The 18,862-nt window shown below is 48.0% G+C and overlaps 1 protein-coding gene across 1 annotated transcript; it reads left to right on the forward strand.

Moving 5' to 3' along the window:
- Positions 1–496: 496 nt before the first annotated feature.
- Positions 497–18,005, forward strand: LOC114116113 (UL16-binding protein 1-like). The gene is made up of 5 exons (XM_042253604.2): positions 497–709; positions 7,514–7,777; positions 8,004–8,288; positions 8,909–9,041; positions 10,216–18,005. The coding sequence occupies exons 1-5, from the start codon at positions 637–639 to the stop codon at positions 10,256–10,258; spliced, it is 798 nt and encodes a 265-aa protein (XP_042109538.1). The 5' UTR covers positions 497–636; the 3' UTR covers positions 10,259–18,005.
- The last annotated feature ends 857 nt before the right edge of the window (positions 18,006–18,862 follow it).

Consider the following 18,862-nt stretch of genomic DNA (forward strand, 5'->3'; position numbering starts at 1 on the left):
AGGAATCAAGACAGCCTTTCATTACCGTCCCTTTTGGTTGTTGTTGTTAGTGTTAGTCCTGTTCAGAATGATCATCTCCAATACATTTTTAGGGGCTATATCAACCAGGCTCCCCTCTAATTTTCAGAAAACGATAGGGACCTCAGCTCCAGAATTCTCCTAGAGGACTCATGAACGTGATGTTAGCAAGACCACAGTCATAGGAGAGAAAAACCTCTCCGTCCACCTGGCCTTGAACCTCACACCACGGCTGTCCAGGTCTGGGCTGAGGACTGATGGTGAAATTATAGGAAAGAGAGTGAGCATGTGTGAAGGCAAATCACAGTGAGGGTGAGGTTGGGAGAAAAAGACCCATAGGCCTCCTCCCCCAGTTATGTGAGAGCGGAGTAGGGCTGCAGGGCTGGGCGGACAGCAGGACGGCCCCACCTGCCCCACCCCCGAGCCCAGCAAGAGTGCCCAGCTCAGACTCGGGCGCAAAGCCTCCAAGCGGAAACCTGGGCGGGGCCTGTCGGCGGAGGGACCGCCCAGGCAGTCAGCCCATAGGCGGCGGAGGTCCACACCGCAGCTGCGGGCTAGCAGAAGAGGATCCCAGGTTCTGACTTGGCAGCCTCGCACTCTTGCAAAACTGGGATCCAGATGGGTGACTCCAAGAGCGGTCTTGGCTTCCTCGTTTTGCTTCGGATTGTGTTGTTCAGCGGGACGTCCAGCGGTGAGTTCCGGATGAACCTGCGGGGGAACGCGAGGAGGTTGGATGGGTTCTGACCCGAAAAGGGGATGGGGGTGGTGTCCGCGGGGTTCGCGAAACTTCTTGCATGGTGTCGCCGCCGCCGCCTCCTCTTTCCATTCCCTCGGCCCCTTTTCTCCTCGGAGGCTCCTCCCGGCTTCTTGCCGGCTCTCCGGGCCAGAACAGGGGCGCCTTGGGTGAAGTAGTGATGCCGGGAGTTTGGGAGGTGACGCTGGGAGAAGCGGGCGGCCGGGACGCGGCAGGAAATGCGGTGAACCGCCCCCACCCCCACCCCCAAGGTTCCACCCGCCCCTGGAAAGTGGGAGCCCTGGAGCCGGGCGGTTTGGGACCAGTCGGCCTTCCCGGGGAGAAGGGACCCAGATCCACCCCACAAAGCACACCCTCCCGCCCCGACCTGTGCAACAGAGACCCTTCTGGTCCCTCCATCTCCTGGCCCTTGAAGGACCCGCGCTCTTTCCCGGCGGTAAGTTATAAACGCAGAGCCGACCCGGGTGCCCAGGCGGCAGCGGCGGCGGCGCACTCCCGGCTTAAACGTGCTTGAGTTGCTGTTGTCCGAGCCGCAGCTGCTGGTTCCACCCCGGTCCCCGGGCTCCAAGGCGCGGCTCCGTCCGTGTTCCCTGGGCTCCACCCCCGGCCCCAGGGCTCCAGCCCAGGACCCCGAAGCTCCGCTGCGCGGCTCCCCTGGTGATCCCCGGGCTCTGCGGCGCAGTTCCTTCCCCGTTCCTGGGCTCCTCTGCGCGGCTCCACCTCGGACCCGGGGCGGGTGCGAGCCTCTACCTTTGCAGGGACCACGTGCGCTGGCCCATTGGTCTATATGCAGAACTTTTTTAATTAGAGAATTGATCTTGTTGGGCACCACGTCTATCCTTTAACCTGTTAGTACCCAGCGAAACAGATGTCCTGCCTTTCACGTGGCCTGCAGAGTCCAAGTTGAGTATAAGCAGGTTTCCAAGTGGACAGTTTCGTGGACCTTCCCCAGGCCAGCATTTCTGCTTGGTGGGGGTGGGGGTGCGAGGGGCACGGGGAGGGGATTTCCAGGCCCTGTATCAGTGATTTGGCTCTAGCTTTCCTTCTCTGCAAAGTAGATGATGAGGTTATGATACTAAATGCCGTGTTACACTGACAGGATTAGTCTGTCAACTGTCAGTATTAGTATTGACAGTAAGTTCTTCAAAAACTTCCCTGCTTCAAAAATTTGAAAGGAAGGAAAATGTGCTACGAAATGTGATGGCTTGTGCTGGGCCTCAGATTCAGAGGAGAAGCCCAGTTCCAGCAGCTGGCTGAGTGTCTCACAGGGCTCCATGCAGCCCTGGGGGCCTGTGTCTGACTGTCCTCTCACAGTCCCCCAGCGTCAGGGGGAAGGTGCCTGCTGAAGCCCGCTTGGAGCCAGGCAGCCACATACATCACCCAGCACCGCAGAAGCACATTGTCTTCCAGAACACTGTGCCTTAGGAAAGCCATAGCATCTGAACTTTCTAAGACAGACTTAATAATGTGGAATATTTTCTAGATATCACCTTCATTAGGTTGAACTGAAAGTGTTTGTATAACTTTTGTGACCAAGAAATTTTTAAACAATGTTATAAAATAAATAGTTTTTAAGATTGTTTCAACACAAATACTTGGACTAGCTTAGGGCCAAGTGCTTTTTAGTTTCTACTTCATCAGAGTAATGTACTTGATTCATCCTTGAATGTGCCATGAGTAGTTGCTCACTCCTGTCTGACTCTTTGGGACCCCATGGACTATACAGTTCGTGGAATTCTCCAGGATTGAATACTGGATCGGATAGCCTTTCCCATCTCTAGGGGATCGTCCCAACCCAGGGACTGAACCCAGGTCTTCCACATTGCAGGTGGATTCTTTACCATCTAAGGCACCAGGGAAGCTCACGAATACTGGAGTGGGTAGCCTCTCCATTTTCCAGGGGATCTTTCTGACCCAGGAACTGAGCTGGGGTCTCCTGCATTGCAGGTGGATTCATTACCTGCTGAGCCACCAGGGAAACCCTTAAGTTTCTTTCTTTCTTTTTTTTTTTTTTAATATTTATCACTAGTTGGGAATTATTTGTCTATAAGATGAAATACTTTGTCTTAGGAAAAGAAAATGAAAAAATGCTCTAGCCTTGTACAAGAAAAAGCAGTGTTGGAGGAAGAAAACTTAAAAGCCAGAAGGAAAAAAAAGGAGAAAAATGCAATAGAAACAGAAACTGCTCTTTCATGGAAAGTTGCCTTAAAAAATTTTTTTTAATACAGAGGAGTTCTGCTGTCTTACTTTGGGGAAAGTAGGAGAGGAATTTACTGAAACATCTTAAATTTGGCAGACCCTAGCATTTCTCAGTGCCAGAAGTGGGTTTGGGTCAGGTCAATAGTAAATAATCCCTTTTACTATGCACAGAATGGGTGCCTGAGTTGTGTTGCGTAGAAAAAAACAAAAAGTAAACAGATTTTGTGCTTATCTTCAAGGCTGGCTTAAGTAGAAAATGGATTTTTTAAAACACTTGAAAAAATTAAAGAATTCAATTTATTTATTTTTTTAAATTACATATGCATCATGAGGAAGGCGCTCAATGCCTAGCCCTGGAGTCAAAGCTCCTCCCAGACAGCTCAGGCTGTTACTAGCTGAAGCTGGTTATGACCCACATCCTACCACCTATGAAGGTAACAAGTGGTTGAAAAGGACAAGTTGGTTTGCTCAGGAGCCCCGGGAAAATAGTGACCTAATGTCCTCAGACTGCCTCCAAGTTTCCAGGTTAGAAAGGGGGCAGAGGTGGCTGCTGCAGGGCGCATCAGCATCTTGAGCACGGTCAGGTTGGTTGGCACAAGGCGAACGTTTGAGCACCACCTAACTTATGGTTTCAACCAGTCTGGGGGTCTGCGTGCTTGCAGCCAGCAGTTTTGATGTGCTGGGGGTCTGCTTCCTGTAGAAACATCTTGAGGCTTGTGTCAGCTCTTTGTTGTCTTTCAGGGAACTGGGAATTTCATGACACTGCTCTGTGGCTGCTCACAGTCTAAATTGTTACCAGTTTCCCAGCCTAAGGAGTATTCCTTTCTCCATCTTCACATGTTCTAATCCTTAACTCTTAAACCACCATTTTGAGACTCACAGGAGGCCTGGCTGACTAAACCTTTTCTACAAACAAGAGGCAGACAGAGACCATGGGGGACGGGTCTTTCCCACTAAGGTGCCCTAGGGCCCTTTTGGTTACAAGACCATTTATTACCCATTTTTCCATGATCCCAAGAAGCTCAGGGCCTCCAACAGCTTCCTATCTCTTCAAGAGAGTCTAGACATGCCCTCTCTCAACTGGCATCTTATCCCTTTGTCTGTTAACTCACCCAGCAAAACCCCCCGACCTGGCCCCCAGGACCTAACTTAGGAGGGACGGGAACAGGGTTTCCCAGAGTGTGACACAGGGCTCGAGGGTGAGGCTGGGCATCCCCACTTCTACCCTTTGCTCCCAAATTCATAGTGTCTAGGAATTGGGACAGCATCAGCCTGTAATGGTTATTGATTAAGGTAGGAGTTGACAGATTTTTTTTTCTACAGAAGAAAGTGAATCTCAAGGTCTCATTAGGCAATTTGGTATCTGTGTCTGGGTGCAAAAGGAGCTTCTGCATTTGTGGAACAGCAGGAGCCAAATATAATGTGTAAATCAACTGAGAACCAGATTGTGCATGGTCCTGGTTTCGCACGCCAGTAATGAGTGACCCATTCCCTAGAGAATCATCCAAGAGCTGCCTCAGTTGTCTGTTTATGAACCAGAAACGTACCCTGTCCTGCCTTGTAGCTCCTGGTGGTGGGACTGTGATAGGAGTGTGGATCTGCCTGTTATGGGCTAATGCACCCCCTTGCTGTAGATGGCTTCCCTGGTGGCTCAGAGGTTAAAGCATCTGCCTCCAATGCGAGTAGACCCGGGTTCGATCCCTGGGTTGGGAAGATCCCCTGGAGAAGGAAGTGGTAAACCACTCCAGTATTCTTGCCTGGAGAATCCCATGGATGGAGAAGCCTGGTAGGCTACAGTCCACGGGATCCCAAAGAGTTGGACACGACTGAGCGACTTCACCTTCACCTGCTGTAGACTGGCTTCCTTGGTTCAAGGAGCGGTAGGGGACACTACATGAAGTCACAGATGTGATCAGGGGATAGTGGCCCTGTATCAACTCTGGTGTCAGGCCTAGGTCCCCTTGCTGGTACATCTTCTTTGTTCCCTGTGGCCCTGGTTATGCCAAGCCACATAATCACTTCTATCCTATGACGGATGGCCTATCTGAACTAATGGTTAGGGGTTGGTGAACCCAGATCATGCTGGGCAACTCTGACATTCCATGACCAGAGGCCTCATCTCTGCCAGGCCCCAGGGCCATACCAGGAGCCACACTGAATGGTATGGGCTTTCTCACTGCAAGTGGTGTGTCCTTTCTTCAGGACACTAGGAGTCTGTGTTGTGAGCCTCCAAGTAAAATGCCTCATACAGCATGTAGCACCTTTCCAAACACAGATAGCTGTGATGTCACCGGTTCTGTTGGGTCACCTGCCCAAGAAGCAGGTCCAGCCACACTCATCATTCATCAGTTGTGACTACTTTTGTGCCAGGACAGCAGTTGCAGCAGAGACCTAGGGTCTGCGAAGCCTGAAATGTTTCATATGTACCATTAGAGGGAACCTAGGACCTCAGTGGTAATTCAGTGGAGATGAGATAGGGACCACAGCTCTGCAGGCCTAGGGTGACTGTAGGTTGGTACTCGTTTCCATGATTTCCTCCAGGAGATGATGTTGTTTACACGTAGTATCAGGCGATGGGGAGTCAGGGTCAGAAGAGTGAATGTGGAATTCACGACTATGGTCCCCTCACCCATGGTAGTTTACTAACAACACAGACTGTCCATTCATATCAGAAGTCCAGGACATGTGCAGTGGACACTGAATGGATCTGTGGACCCAGAGATAACCACCATTAGCAGGACCTGGGACAGGTGTCTATTAATTGCCTGGTCCTCGGAGCATCACCTCACAGCACGGAGGCCATGATCATGCTACAGTCCTGTGCATGATGTTAGTAACACACTGGGTCCTATGTGAATGTGGGAGTGGTTCCAGCTCACTTCAGTCACTCAGTGGTGTCTGACTCTTTGCGTCCCCATGAACCACAGCACGCCAGGCCTCCCTGTCCATCACCAACTCCCGGAGTCCACCCAAACCCATGTCCATCGAGTTGATGATGCCATCCAACCATCTCATCCTCTGTCGTCTGCTTCTCCTCCTGCCCTCAATCCTTCCCAGCATCAGGGTCTTTTCCAATGAGTCAGTTCTTCGCATCAGGTGGCCAGAGCATTGGACTGACTTACCCCAGTAAATAACCATGTGGCTCATCGGGAGAGAATGGAAGGACTTCTGCACTTGCCGTGGTGATGAAAGGGCCCTCCTCACTGGGACGTGGCTTCTCTCTCTGGTGATGCCTTCTGAGAAGTAGCTCAGTCCTGGGAATTTTGGTAGGGGTGTTTGGGAGGGATGGCTGCTTTCCGCCTGCTGATCATCCAGTCTTGTGTTTGTCTCTCCCTGGTTTCTGTCTCTCAGTCAAGCAGTTTTCCTCCAGGTTCACTGGCCATCTCTCTGCCTCTAGATCACCCTGTGCTCTGAGCCGGCATTGTGCTCTCGGCAGTCAGGCCCTGGCTGGCATTGGGACTCTAATCACTTTCAGCTTCCCTGATAGCTCAGTTGGTAAAGAATCCACCTGCAATGCGAGAGACCTGGGTTCGATCCCTGAATTGGGAAGATCCTCTGAAGAAGGGAAAGGCTAATCACCAAAGTATTCTGGCCTAGAGAATTCCATGGACTGTATAGTCCATGGGGGTCACAAGAGTCAGACACGACTAGTGACTTTCACTAATCACTTTGACCATTGTACCAACTTTGCTCCTAACATACAACACTCCACCTGGAATCTTTTTTTTTCCCCATTTTCCATCCTGTTCCTGCTGGAAGCCCACGGCAACACGGTCTCCTACCACTATCCCTGATTTCCACAAAAGTCATCCTTGAGCTGTTGGAGATGCTTCTCATCCACGCTTTCCTCTCGGGCTCCATAGACTCCATCAGGCTTTCCCATGGTGCCTGGTGGCCTGGACACTTTCCTGCCCTTTCATTCCGTGTCTGCCCTGGCACATTCAATTCTCTGAGCCTTGGATGCCCTCCTCTACCACCTGCCTCAGAAGTTCTGGACTTTCTCTTTCATGCCATGTGGGCCAGGCCTTTCTCCAGGCTCCCGAGACCCATCCTAGTGGGAGAGCAGCAAAATCTCACCAGCCTTACTAAGTCCTATGACCCGTAATTATTAACTCTTCCTTCTGCAACTTGGGGTTCTGTGCTCACCCGTTGCCTCTTTGCCCTTCTCCCTGTGATCCTGTTTCCTCAGGGGAATCCCCACAGGCTCCCCATCTCTCACAGGACCTGGAGTTAGATTCTGACAGTGCTCTGTCATCTAGACTTTTCCTGCAGAGCAGCCTGGCACGTCTCTGCAAAGGTTATGATGCTGGGAACGGACCTGGTGGACAAGGGGACACAGCCAGGATGTGTGAAATTTGCCAGGCAGGGGACTCCTCCTTCTCCACAAGGAGAGGAGGGGCACTGGCTGTATGGTGTGTGCTGTGGGATGTCATTGCTCTGTCAGCCCGCCCTGCACTTTACTCCCCTCTCACATAACTGGGGGAAGGGGCCTCAGGGTCTTATTTTCCCCAATCTCACCCTCACTGTGTTTTGCCTTCACAGACGCTCATTCTCTTTCCTATAATGTCACCATTGATCCTCAGCCCAGAGATGATCAGCCATGGTGTGAGGTTCAAGGAGAAGTTGATCAAAAGGTCTTTGTCTCCTATGACTGTGGTAGAGCTCAGATCAAGTACCTTGGTCCACTGGGAGAGGAAGTGAAAAGTATGAGCGCCTGGGAAACACAGACTGACACACTCAGAGACACTGGAGACTTGCTCAAGGGGCAGATGCCTGACGTTACACCGGAGAAACACACAGAGAAGGGTGAGTTAGAAAATCCAAATGCAGGAGGAGTAGACTGGGAGCTTAGCTGCATCCACTGTTTTCAGGTTAAAAAAAAAAAATTGAATATTGTCCTTCCCTAGTAGTCCAGTGGAAACAGCAGCTGTTGCAGGAGAGACCAGGGCCAGATTAGCTGGGCCCAGGGAAGGTGGACCCAGGTGGGTAAGAATCTGTCAAGCCCAGAGGCTGAGCTCTTTCTTTCCTTCAGTGGGATCAGGCCCTCTGACACTGCAGGCCAGGATGACATGCTGGCGTGAAGACAATGGACACACCAATGCATCCTGGGAGTTTGGCTTCAATGGACAACTGTGCCTCCTCTTTGATTCGGAGAATGGGCACTGGACAATGGTTCATCCTGGAGGGAGACAGATGAGAGAGAAATGGGAGAATGACAGGGCTGTGACCGACTTCTTCAAGAAGGTCTCCATGGGAGACTGTCGGGCCTGGCTTCAGGCTTTCTTGGTGCGCTGGGAGAAAATGCTGAAGACCTCGGGTAAGTGAGAAGAGTAGGAGAAAGTGGTCGTCCTCTCATGGTGACATGGACCCACTCCCGTGTGTGTGTGTGTGTGTGTGTTTGAGAATGTGATCCGTCAGAGGTGAGTTGTTCCTGGGAGAGCAATGGCCCGGGGATGCTCTGTCATCCTCCTTCCTCTTCCACTCCTGACGTCTCTCCTCACAGCACAGGCCTTTGGATGACTGAACAGGGATTTTTGCTGACCCCAAACCTGTAGACATCTCTTTGATTTCTGGGATTTATTTCTCACTGTACCCTCTTTCCAGAATCTTCTTTCAAATGTCACCTATACTACTTTGGGAAATCTGTCAATACCGCCTCTGCTGTAGCTCCTGAGGACTGCATCCTCAGGTCTCCATCTCTGATGTCACAGCAGGACTGAGTGGCTGTGTTGGAAACCTTGCTCCCCCATTAGCTGTCAGAGCCTCGTGAGGACTGGGCTCCTCCCTTCCCCCCATCTCGCCTGAGGATCTATCACAGGGGCCTCCATGTGATGGGTGCAAGCTGTCTGCACAGTAGGGGTACTGAGTCAGGGGGGCGAGGAGGCATCTGCTGAGTTTAGGGTCTGGACAAGGGCTTCACTCTTACTCTCCTTGCAGCACCACCAACCACAGTCCACGCTACAGTGCAGCCCGCGGCCCCAGCCAGCAACCACATAACCAAGATCGTCCTTGTGGTTCTCGCCGTTTTCGTCATAATAAGCATCGTAGCCTGGATCCTTTACAAGAAGAGGTACTGAGGGCAGAATTCAGAGGGAAAGCAGGAGCACGGGGCCTGGCGTGAAGGCGGGGAGGGAAATCCCAGCCAACCCCTGCCCCTCACTGAACCTCCTCATCCTGGAAATAAGCCGGTGAATAAGACCCCATATCACCTGAGAGCAGAACTCAGACAAGCTCAGCCCTGAGTGCTGAAAAGTCCCCACTGTCAGGTGACATTGTGAAAAGGGAGGGGCCTTCACTAGGCTGAGGGCCTACTGATGCTTAAAGGGTTTAGCCAAGTCCCCTGGCTGAGCACAGACTGCTGGCTGGCAGGGCCCAGGGTAGGTGGTATGAGAACAGCAGGCACTCAGGGTGACGGCAGGACTCAGGGGGGCTGAGAGCAGCATGGGGGCTCCACGATATGTGTCAGCAGGGAGGGGACCCACCCAGGGCCCAAGATGAGAGGGGCCGGGCTCTCATCCCAAGAGGAAGGCTCTCATCCCAGACCCAACTCCAAAGGCCCGTTCTCACAGGAAGTGGCCTGGGTCAAGCAGGCAAGGCAGGAGCCATACAGCAGAGACTGGGGGAAGGGCTGAGGCCAGGCCTGTGCTCCTGGAGCAGCAGCAGTTGTGGGTCAGCATGTGGCCTGCATGTCACCAGCCTCCTGGGGACCCAGAGCCTCCATCACTGACCGGCCCTGCCTTGAGCAGAGGTGCTTGGGGATGGTGGGCCTGAGCTGGGTTGGAGGCACCCAGCTGAGCGGGACCAGGAAGAGATGGGGGGCAGGGATCCTAGTCCTGAGAGCTGTGTGTGCTGCTGGCTCAGAGGCTGGAGGGGAACTAAAGAAGGAGGTTTGCCTGCAGTCCCCCACGGCTGTCAGGAAGCCAGACCCCTCCTCTGGGGACCTGCTCCCTGGTCCTTTAAGCCCCCCTCGGGGAGGATCCAGACCTCAGTAAAGGGAGCAAATTGATTCCTCACTGGCTCCAGTCCTGAGCCTGAGCAGGGGGTGTCAGGGCCTGGGGTGACTCTGTGATGCAGGAAGGAAGGAGGAGGTGACAAGAAGCTGCTGGGCCTGGGGTGGGGGTGGGGGTGGAGGACACAGGAGCACCTCAGTGAATGCAGGACTAGGGGGGCTGGGGAGGGGCCGCCCCAGGAAAGTGACAGGATTTCCTCAGCCTCCTGGTCCAATACCTGTTTCTTTTCTGCAGGAGACGGTGCTCTCAGGAAGCCCAACGGGCTCTGTCAGCCTGAGGACTCAGTCTCTGCTTGGACGCCTTTGTTCTCCTGCGTTCACTTTAGAGCCAGGAGATGAGACCCAGGAATTCGGAGCCTGCCTTCCAGTTATGATGACAAGGTGGCTTCACTGTCTCGTGTCTCTTGTCACATCTGGTGAACAGCCTCCTCAGTCTCTTTTTTTTCCCCAGCCTATTTTACCTCTTTCTCTTGGTGCTAAGTGATGGAATCCATGTACTTGAAATGTTCAACTACTTGAACAAGAAATCTCCTCAAATAGGACACTTTCTGTCTTCTAGTTTGTGAAAAATCAGACTCTTGTCTGTATGGCAATCTCATTGTTGCAAATGATGATAATGGGAGAAAAGTACCATCGGCTATTACAGGACTCAGGGATTCTTTGTATGTTCAGAGAAACAACTTTAGGGTATTTTCAACAAATAAAATATTATGCCTGAATGCCTCTTTTAGTCATTTTATTTCCTAATATGAATATTTAAGTCAGTATCTTGCTCTTGCAAAAGACATAAATACTTCAACTTTCTCTTTCTAATCAAGGAGGGAACTCGGGACAATTCACCCTTTCTCCACCTTATGGGATTAAATAGAACTGACGATTCAGCTACATTTATTGTGGAAGCCAAGAATAAAAAGAATGCTCTTAAAGTTACATGCGGTCTAGCTGTCAATCCCAATCCTGATACCTGGATCCAAAGACATATCCTGGAACTTGTGCAATGAGACCGTTTTTTATTTCATCAAGATCTGCACCCTCAATAGTGACTCTCCTGTGCTCCTCTACGCCTCCCCCTCTCAAAGAAGAGGCCAGACTTCACACTACACACTATCTCTGTTTTGAGAAGTAGATTTATTTCCCCATTGACAGAGGATCATAATCAGAATAGATAATGAATTACTACAAATAAATAAGATAAATTGTAACTTTTTGGCCACTGATTGAGCTGTTCACATATGATGAATTGTTGTTCAGTCGCTAAGTCTTGTCCAACTCAGTGACCCCATGGACTATAGCACGCCAGGCTTCCCTGTCTCTATCTCCGGAGTTTGCTCAAACTCATGTCCATTGAGTCACTGATGCCATCCAACTATCTCATCCTCTGTTGCCCTATTCTCCTCCTGCCCTCAGTTTTTCCCAGCATCAGCGTCTTTTCCAAGGACTTGGCTCTTCACATCAGGAAGGCAAAGTATTGGCGTTTCATCTTCAGCATCAGGCTTCCAATGAATATTCAGGATTGATTTCCTTTAGGATTGCCTGATTTGATCTCCTTGCAGTCCAAGGGACTCTCAAGGGTCTTATCTAGCACCACAATTCAAAAGCATCATTTATTCAGGGCTCCATCTTCTTTATGGTCCGACTCTCACATATGTGCATGACTACTGGAAAATCCATAGCTCTGACGGGATAGACCTTTACAGCAAACTAACGTCTTTGCATTGCACATTCTACTCCACATCTTTCTTCTTTCCTCTCAAACCAATTTTACCACTTGCCTTGATGGTCAGTTTTGCTTTCTTATCATGCATGTGTTCAGTGGAGGACCACTTTTGATTTCCTTTAAGTACTTTTCCTTTGTGTTCACAACTTGACCAACTGTTTGATGTGAAAGGCCTGGCTTCTGCCCTGTCTTGGCTTTTGAAATGTCTTTTTCAAAAGCTTAACTATTTCTACCCTTGGGTTTAAAGACAAAGACGTCTGATTCTTCCTCTCACTCGGACATGTAGAGGCCACTGTTTGGTTATTCTTTTCTTCTCTTAAGCTTTTCTTCCAAGGAGCAAGCATCTTTTCATTTCTTAATTAAAATTAATTTTCATTTAATGGCTTCAGTCGCATTCCACTGTGATTTTAAAGCCCTAGAAAATAAAATCCGCCTCTGTTTCCACCTTTTTCCCATATTATTGCCATGAAGTGATGGACCTGGATGCCAAAATCTTAGTTTTTAGAATGTTCAGTTTTAAGCCAGAGTTTTCAACCTCCTTCACCTCCCCCAGGAGGCTCTTTAGTTCCTCTTTGCTTTTTGCCATTTGGGTGGTATCATCTGCACATCTGAAGTTGTTGTTATTTCTCCTGGCAATCTTGAATCCAGCTTGGGCTTCATCCAGCCCAGCAATACACATGATGTACTTGGCATAGAAGTTAAATAAGCAGAGTGACAACATATAGCCTTGACGTACTCCTTTCCGAAGTTCAACCACTCCATTGATCCATGTCCGGTTCTGACTATTGCTTCTTGTCCCGCATACTGGCTTCTCAGGAGACAGGTAAGTGTGGTCCGGTACTCCCATATTTTAAAGAATTTTCCAGTTTGTTGTGATCCATGCAGTCAAAGGCTCTAGTGTAGTCAATGTAGCAGAAGTAGATGTTTTTCTAGATTCCCTTACTTCTTCTGTGATCCAGCAGATGTTAGCAATTTGATCTCTGCTTCCTCTGCCTTTTCTAAATCCAGCATGTATATTGCAAGTTCTCCAGTCACCTACTGTTGAGGCCTCAGTTCAGTTCAGTTCAGGCGTTCAGTCGTGTCCAACTCTTTGCGACCCCATGAATCACAGCACGCGAGGCCTCCTTGTCTATCATCGTCTCCCGGAGTTCACTCAAACTCATGTCCATTGAATCAGTGATGCCATCCAACCATCTCATCCTCTGTCATCCCCTTTTCCTCCTACCCCCAATCCCTCCCAGCATCAGAGTCTTTTCCAGTGAGTCAACTCTTCTCATGAGGTGGCCAAAGTACTGGAGTTTCAGCTTTAGCATCATTCCTTCCAGGGAACACCTAGGAGTGATCTCCTTTAGAATGGACTGGGTGGATCTCCTTGCAGTCCAAAGGATTCTCAACAGTCTTCTCCAACACCACAGTTCAAAAGCCTCAGTTCTTCAGTGCTCAGCTTTCTTCACAGTCCAACTCCCACATCCATACATGACCACTGGAAAAACCATAGCCTTGACTAGATGGACCTTAGTCGACAAAGTCATGTCTCTGCTTTTGAATATAATATCTAGGTTGGTCATAATTTTTCTTCCAAGGAGTAAGCATCTTTGAATTTCATGGCTGCAGTCACCATCTGCAGTGATTTTGGAGCCCCTCAAAATAAAATCGGACACTGTTTCTGCTGTTCCCCACCTATTTGCCATGAAGTGATGGGACCAGATGCCATGATCTTCGTTTTCTGAATGTTGAGCTTTAAGCCAACTTTTTCACTCTCCTCTTTCACATTCATCAAGAGGCTTTTTAGTTCCTCTTCACTTTCTGCCATAAGGGTGGTGTCATCTGCATATCTGAGATTATTGATATTTCTCCCGGCAATCTTGATTCCAGCTTGTGCTTCTTCCAGCCCAGTGTTTCTCATGATGTACCCTGCGTATAAGTTAAATAAGCAGGGTGAGGCCTGGCTTGAAGAATTTTGAGCATGACCATGTTAGCATGGGAAATGTGTACGATGGTATGAGAGTCTGAACATTCTTTGGTATTAGAATGAAAAACGACATTGTCCAGTCCTGTGACCATTGCGGAGTTTTCCAGATATGCTGACATATTGAGTGCAGCATTTTAACAGCATCATCCTTTAGGATTTTAAATTGCTCAGCTGGAATTCCATCACCTCCACTAGCTATCTTCTTAGTAATTCTTCCTAAGGCCCACTTGACTTCACACTCCAAGATACCTGGCTCTAAAGGAGTGACCACACCATCATGGTTATCCAGGTCATTAAGACCTTTTTCGTACTCTTCTTCTGTCTGATTTGTCACCCCTTTTTCATCTCTTCTGCTTCTGTTAGGTCCTTTCTATTTGTCCTTTATTGTGCCCATCTTGGCATGAAATGCTCCCTTGGTATCTCAAATTTCCTTGAACAGATCTCTAGGCTTTCCCTTTCTATTGTTTCCCTCCATTTGCACCGATCATCTAGGAGGCCTTTCTTACCTCTCCTTGCTACTCTTGGGAATTCTGCATTCAGATGGAGAGATCTTTCCTTCTCTCCTTTGCCTTTCATGTCTCTTCTTTTCTCAGCTATTTGTAAGGCCTCCTCAGGAATCATTTTGTCTTCTTATATTTCTTTTTCTTGGGGATGGTTTTGGTCAGCACCTGCTGTAAAATCTTGTGAACCTCTGTCCATAGTTCTTCAGGAACTCTGTGTACCACATGTAATCCCTTAAATCTATTTGTCACTTCCACTGCATAATATAAGGGAGTTGATTTAGGTCATAGCTGAATGACCTAGTGGTTTTTCCTACTTTCTTCAATTTAAGTCTGAATTTTGCAATAAGGACCTCATGATTTAAGCCACAGTCAGCTCATGGTCTTGCCTTTGCTGACTGTATAGAGGTTCTCCACCTTTGGCTACAAGGAATATAATCTGTCTGATTTCAGTATTGACCATCTGGTAATGTCCATGTATAGAGTCTTCCCTTGTTTTGTTGGAAGAGTGTTTTTGCTATGACTAGTGTGTACTCTTGACAAAACTGAAAGTAGCCTTTTCCTGCCTTCATTTTTATACTCCAAGGCCAAACTTGCCTGTTACTCCAGGAATCTCTTGACTTCCTACTTTTCATTCCAATCCCCTATGATGAAAAGGACATCTCTTTTGGTGTTAGTTCTAGAAGGTCATGTAGGTCTTCATAGAACTGTAAACCTGTCAAAAGATTGAACATATCTTGAATAATCAGCCTGACAAAAATTGCTGGGATATCCTCATATGTTCATATAACGGACAGCCTTTAAAATAAATCTGGATCAAGTGGTACAGGAAATGCAATAACAGGAGTTCTCATACATTGTTTGTAGGAGTAAAACTGAATCCTGTCTTGAGATGTATATTTCACTGTATCTCAACAGTAGATCGTTTGTCCATCTTACTACACAACCAACCCAATGTTAGTTCCAGATGGAAAATGTAGACCAAAAGCCATGTAGATACAGCAAAATCTCAGAGATAGTCCAGGCTGTGTTCCAGACCAGGGCAATAAAATGAATATCATAATAAAGTGAATCACCCAAATTTTTCATTTCCCACTTTGTATATAGTTAATTGACACTGTCCAACATCTGTTAAGTGTGCAATAGCTTTACAACTAAGTAAATAATATAGAGAATTTCATTAACAACACTTTGTTTCTAAAATAAAGTAGTTTGAGCATCATCTCTGTCTTCACAAGTCAAAATCTTTTTGCTTGTCTTGTCTCACTGTCTGTCTGCTGACTGATCAGGATGGTGGCTGCTGAAGGTTTGGGTGGGTAGGGCAATATCTGAAAAGAAGACAACAGTGAAGTTTGCCACATCCTTTGACTCTTCCTTTCACAGATTTCTCTAGAGGATGCAGTGCCCTTTAACAGTGTTTTTACCCACAGGAGAAGTTCTTTGAAAATTGAAGTTCATCCTCTGCAGTCTGCCACTGCTTTTTTCAACTAAGTTTATGTTATATTCTAAATCCTTTGTTGTCATTTCCATAAACTTCATAGCTTCTTCACCAAGAGCAGTTTCTGTCTCAAAAGCCACTTTCTTTGCTCATGCATAAGAATGAATCCTCCTTCATTTCAGCTTTATTATGCAGCTTTATGATGCAACTGCCGCAATTCAGCCACATCTTCAGGCTCCACTTCTAACTCTAGCTTCCTTGTTATTTCCACTTCATCTGCACTTACTTTCTCCAGTGAATTCCTGAACCCCTCAAAGTCATCTGTGAAGGGAGAAATCGACTTCTCCCATACTCACATTAACGGTGATATTTCAACCTATTCCCATGATTCACATTTTCAGCGGAATCTATAATCATGAATCCACTGTAAAGGGACTTCCCTGGTGGCCCAGTGGTGAAGAATCTACCTTCCGATGCAAGGAATAATAGCTTGATACCTGTTCAGAGACCTAAGATCCCACATGTCACCGAACAACTAAGCCCACATGTTGTAACTGCTGCACCCAGGCAACACCACTAGAGAGTCTGTGTGCTGAGATGAAGGATCCTGCATGACCCAACAAAGTCCTTGCATGCCTCAATTAAGACCAATGCAACCAAAAATATAAATTAGCAAATGTTTTTTTAAAAGACTATATCATTTTTTAAAAAATGAATTCAGTGCAGAAATTTTTCAGTTGACTTTGCCCAGATCCAAAAGAGGAATCTACGCAGCTATAGCCTATAATGTGCTTCCTAAATATAATGAGTTGAACATCATAATTACTCCACGATCCATGTGCTTCGGAATGGATGTTGTGTTGGCAGCCATGAAAATAACATGAATCTCATTGTACTTCTCCATCACATTCTTGGATGCTTTGTCAATCAGCAGTAATATTTAGAAAGGAATCTTTCTTTCTGAGCATTGGTCTAAACATTGGACTTAAAACGCTTGGCGCCAATGTAAACATACCTGTAAACAGGTATGTTGTCATCCAGGCTTCATTGTTTCATCCAAGGACAACAGGCAGAACAGATTCAGCCTAATTCTAAAGGGCTTTAGAATTTTCCAAGTGGTAAGGGACCATTGACTTCCAGTAATCTGCTGCATTAGTCCTTATCAAGAGAATCAGCCTGTTCTTGGAATCTTTGAAGCCAGGCATTGACTACTCCTTTCCAGGTATCAAAGTGCTGGTGGGCATCTTCTTCCAATAGATGGATATTTTGTCTACACTGGAAATCTCTGATTCAGTGGAGCCACCTTCATAGATTGTCTTGGCTAGATCTTTTGGAAAACTTGCAGCAGCTTCTACATCAGGTCTAGTTACTACACTCTGCACTGTATGTTATGGAGATGGCTTCTTTATTTAAACTTCATGAACCACTCCTGCTATCTTCAAATTTTTCTTCTGCAACTTTTTCACCTCTCTCAGCCTTCATAGAAACGAAGAGTTAGGGCTGTGATCTCGATTAGGTTTTGGCTTCAGAAAATGTTGTGCTCGGTTGGACCTTCTATCCAAACCCATAAACCTTTCTTCATATCAGCAATAAGGATGTTGTGCATTCTCAGAAAGAGACTTACTTAGAGAACAAACTTCTAGTTGCTGGAGGTGGGATGGGGGAAAGGGATCATTAGGGAGTATGGAAAGGTCATGTACACCCTGCTCTGCTGAAAATGGATAGCCATCAAGGACTTAAGTATGGCACATGGTGTGTCTGAGTGTGTGTATACTCCTTCTGTGTGTGTCCAACTCTTTCTGTCCTCATGGACTGTAGCCTGCCAGCTCCTCTGTCCATGGAATTTTCCAACCAAGAATACTGGAGTGGGTTGCTCTTTCCTTCTCCAGGGGATTTTCCCAGCCCAAGGAACAAACCCACAACTCTGCTCAATGTTATGTGACTTCCCTGTCAGGATGAGAGTGTAGGGAGAATGCATATATGTATGTATACGGATGAGTCCCTTAGCTGCTCACCTGAAACGATCCCAACACTGTTTGTAAACCAGCTATACCCAATACAAAATAAAAAGGCTTAAAAAAATAGATTGTTTTTTAGTTGGAGTAGTTGAAGCAAATTCTGGAAAAAAGATACAAAGAGATGCAAAACCCAACTGCCACTTTTGAAGAGCCCAGAGCAAAAGCAGGATGCCTCACATGCCCCCGGAACACAACAACACTTAAGGGTTCAGCCAGTCACCTCGCCACCCCTCTGACTGGCCCCTGGACACACCCCTCCCCTCACCCCATAGAAGGAACCAGCTCGCCCCACCCCCTCGGGGAGTGGGCACCCAAGGAAACTGTCATTTGTTCTCACTCCCCTGTGCTGCAGTAGTGGCCCCAATAAAGCCTTGCCTCAATTTCTTTTCACTAAGAAATTTGATTTATTTCTATTGTCTGGCCTCTGATTGATTTCTACTGATTAAGGAGGCCAAGAGCCTGGTGTGTATCAATTTGGGGACAAGAGACACATGGGGGCTGGGAGGAGGACAGGACTCAGGCTTGGGTGGGGCACCAATTTAGTGGGTTCAGGTGATCAATGTGTCAGGGGAAGACTCTCATGCATAGGCCTGGGCGACAGGGCCCTGGGTTTAATCTCTGGCAAGAGGCAACACGGGGACCACATAGCCCCAGTGGAGGAGGCTGGTGAAGAGGCAAGTGATTAGGAGAGCAGGAGAAAGACGAAAGGACAGCGTTAGAGCCCTGGTCAGGACAGCCACATAGGAGAAGACGGGCCACTCTGGACAGGCCTGGCCACCCCCAGACACAGAGTAGCCCCAGATGGGAGTGAAATCAACCGGGAGGTGATTATAATGAGTGTCGACAATGAACATCCTTCCAAGAACATGAAACTCCACCTGATTGCTCTTGCTACTTCCTTAATATTCTGCTCGCATCCATTTCCATATCTACAAACAGTGAAGCCAGCCTCACTCAGTGACAAGACATGAAATGGAGCACTGCCCGTGCTGAAGTGTCAGCGCGACCTTCCGAGGTCAGGGCTCAGTCACCCCTGAAGCTAGCAAAAGCCGAGAGCCCCGTGATAACAGAGAGATGGATCCCTCTGTCACTGACGTTGACCTCTCAATGTCATTGATAGATCACTATGTCATAGATAGACCACTTCCCAAGAATTAGGAGGTCTTGTCAGTCCCAGAAACTGATGGGTCATCTCACTCTTCATCAGCGGATAGCCCTGAGATGTGAAAGTGAGATG

The sequence above is a fragment of the Ovis aries genome, chromosome 8 (assembly GCF_016772045.2).
Source record: "Ovis aries strain OAR_USU_Benz2616 breed Rambouillet chromosome 8, ARS-UI_Ramb_v3.0, whole genome shotgun sequence".
In the NCBI taxonomy this organism is placed as follows: domain Eukaryota; kingdom Metazoa; phylum Chordata; class Mammalia; order Artiodactyla; family Bovidae; genus Ovis; species Ovis aries.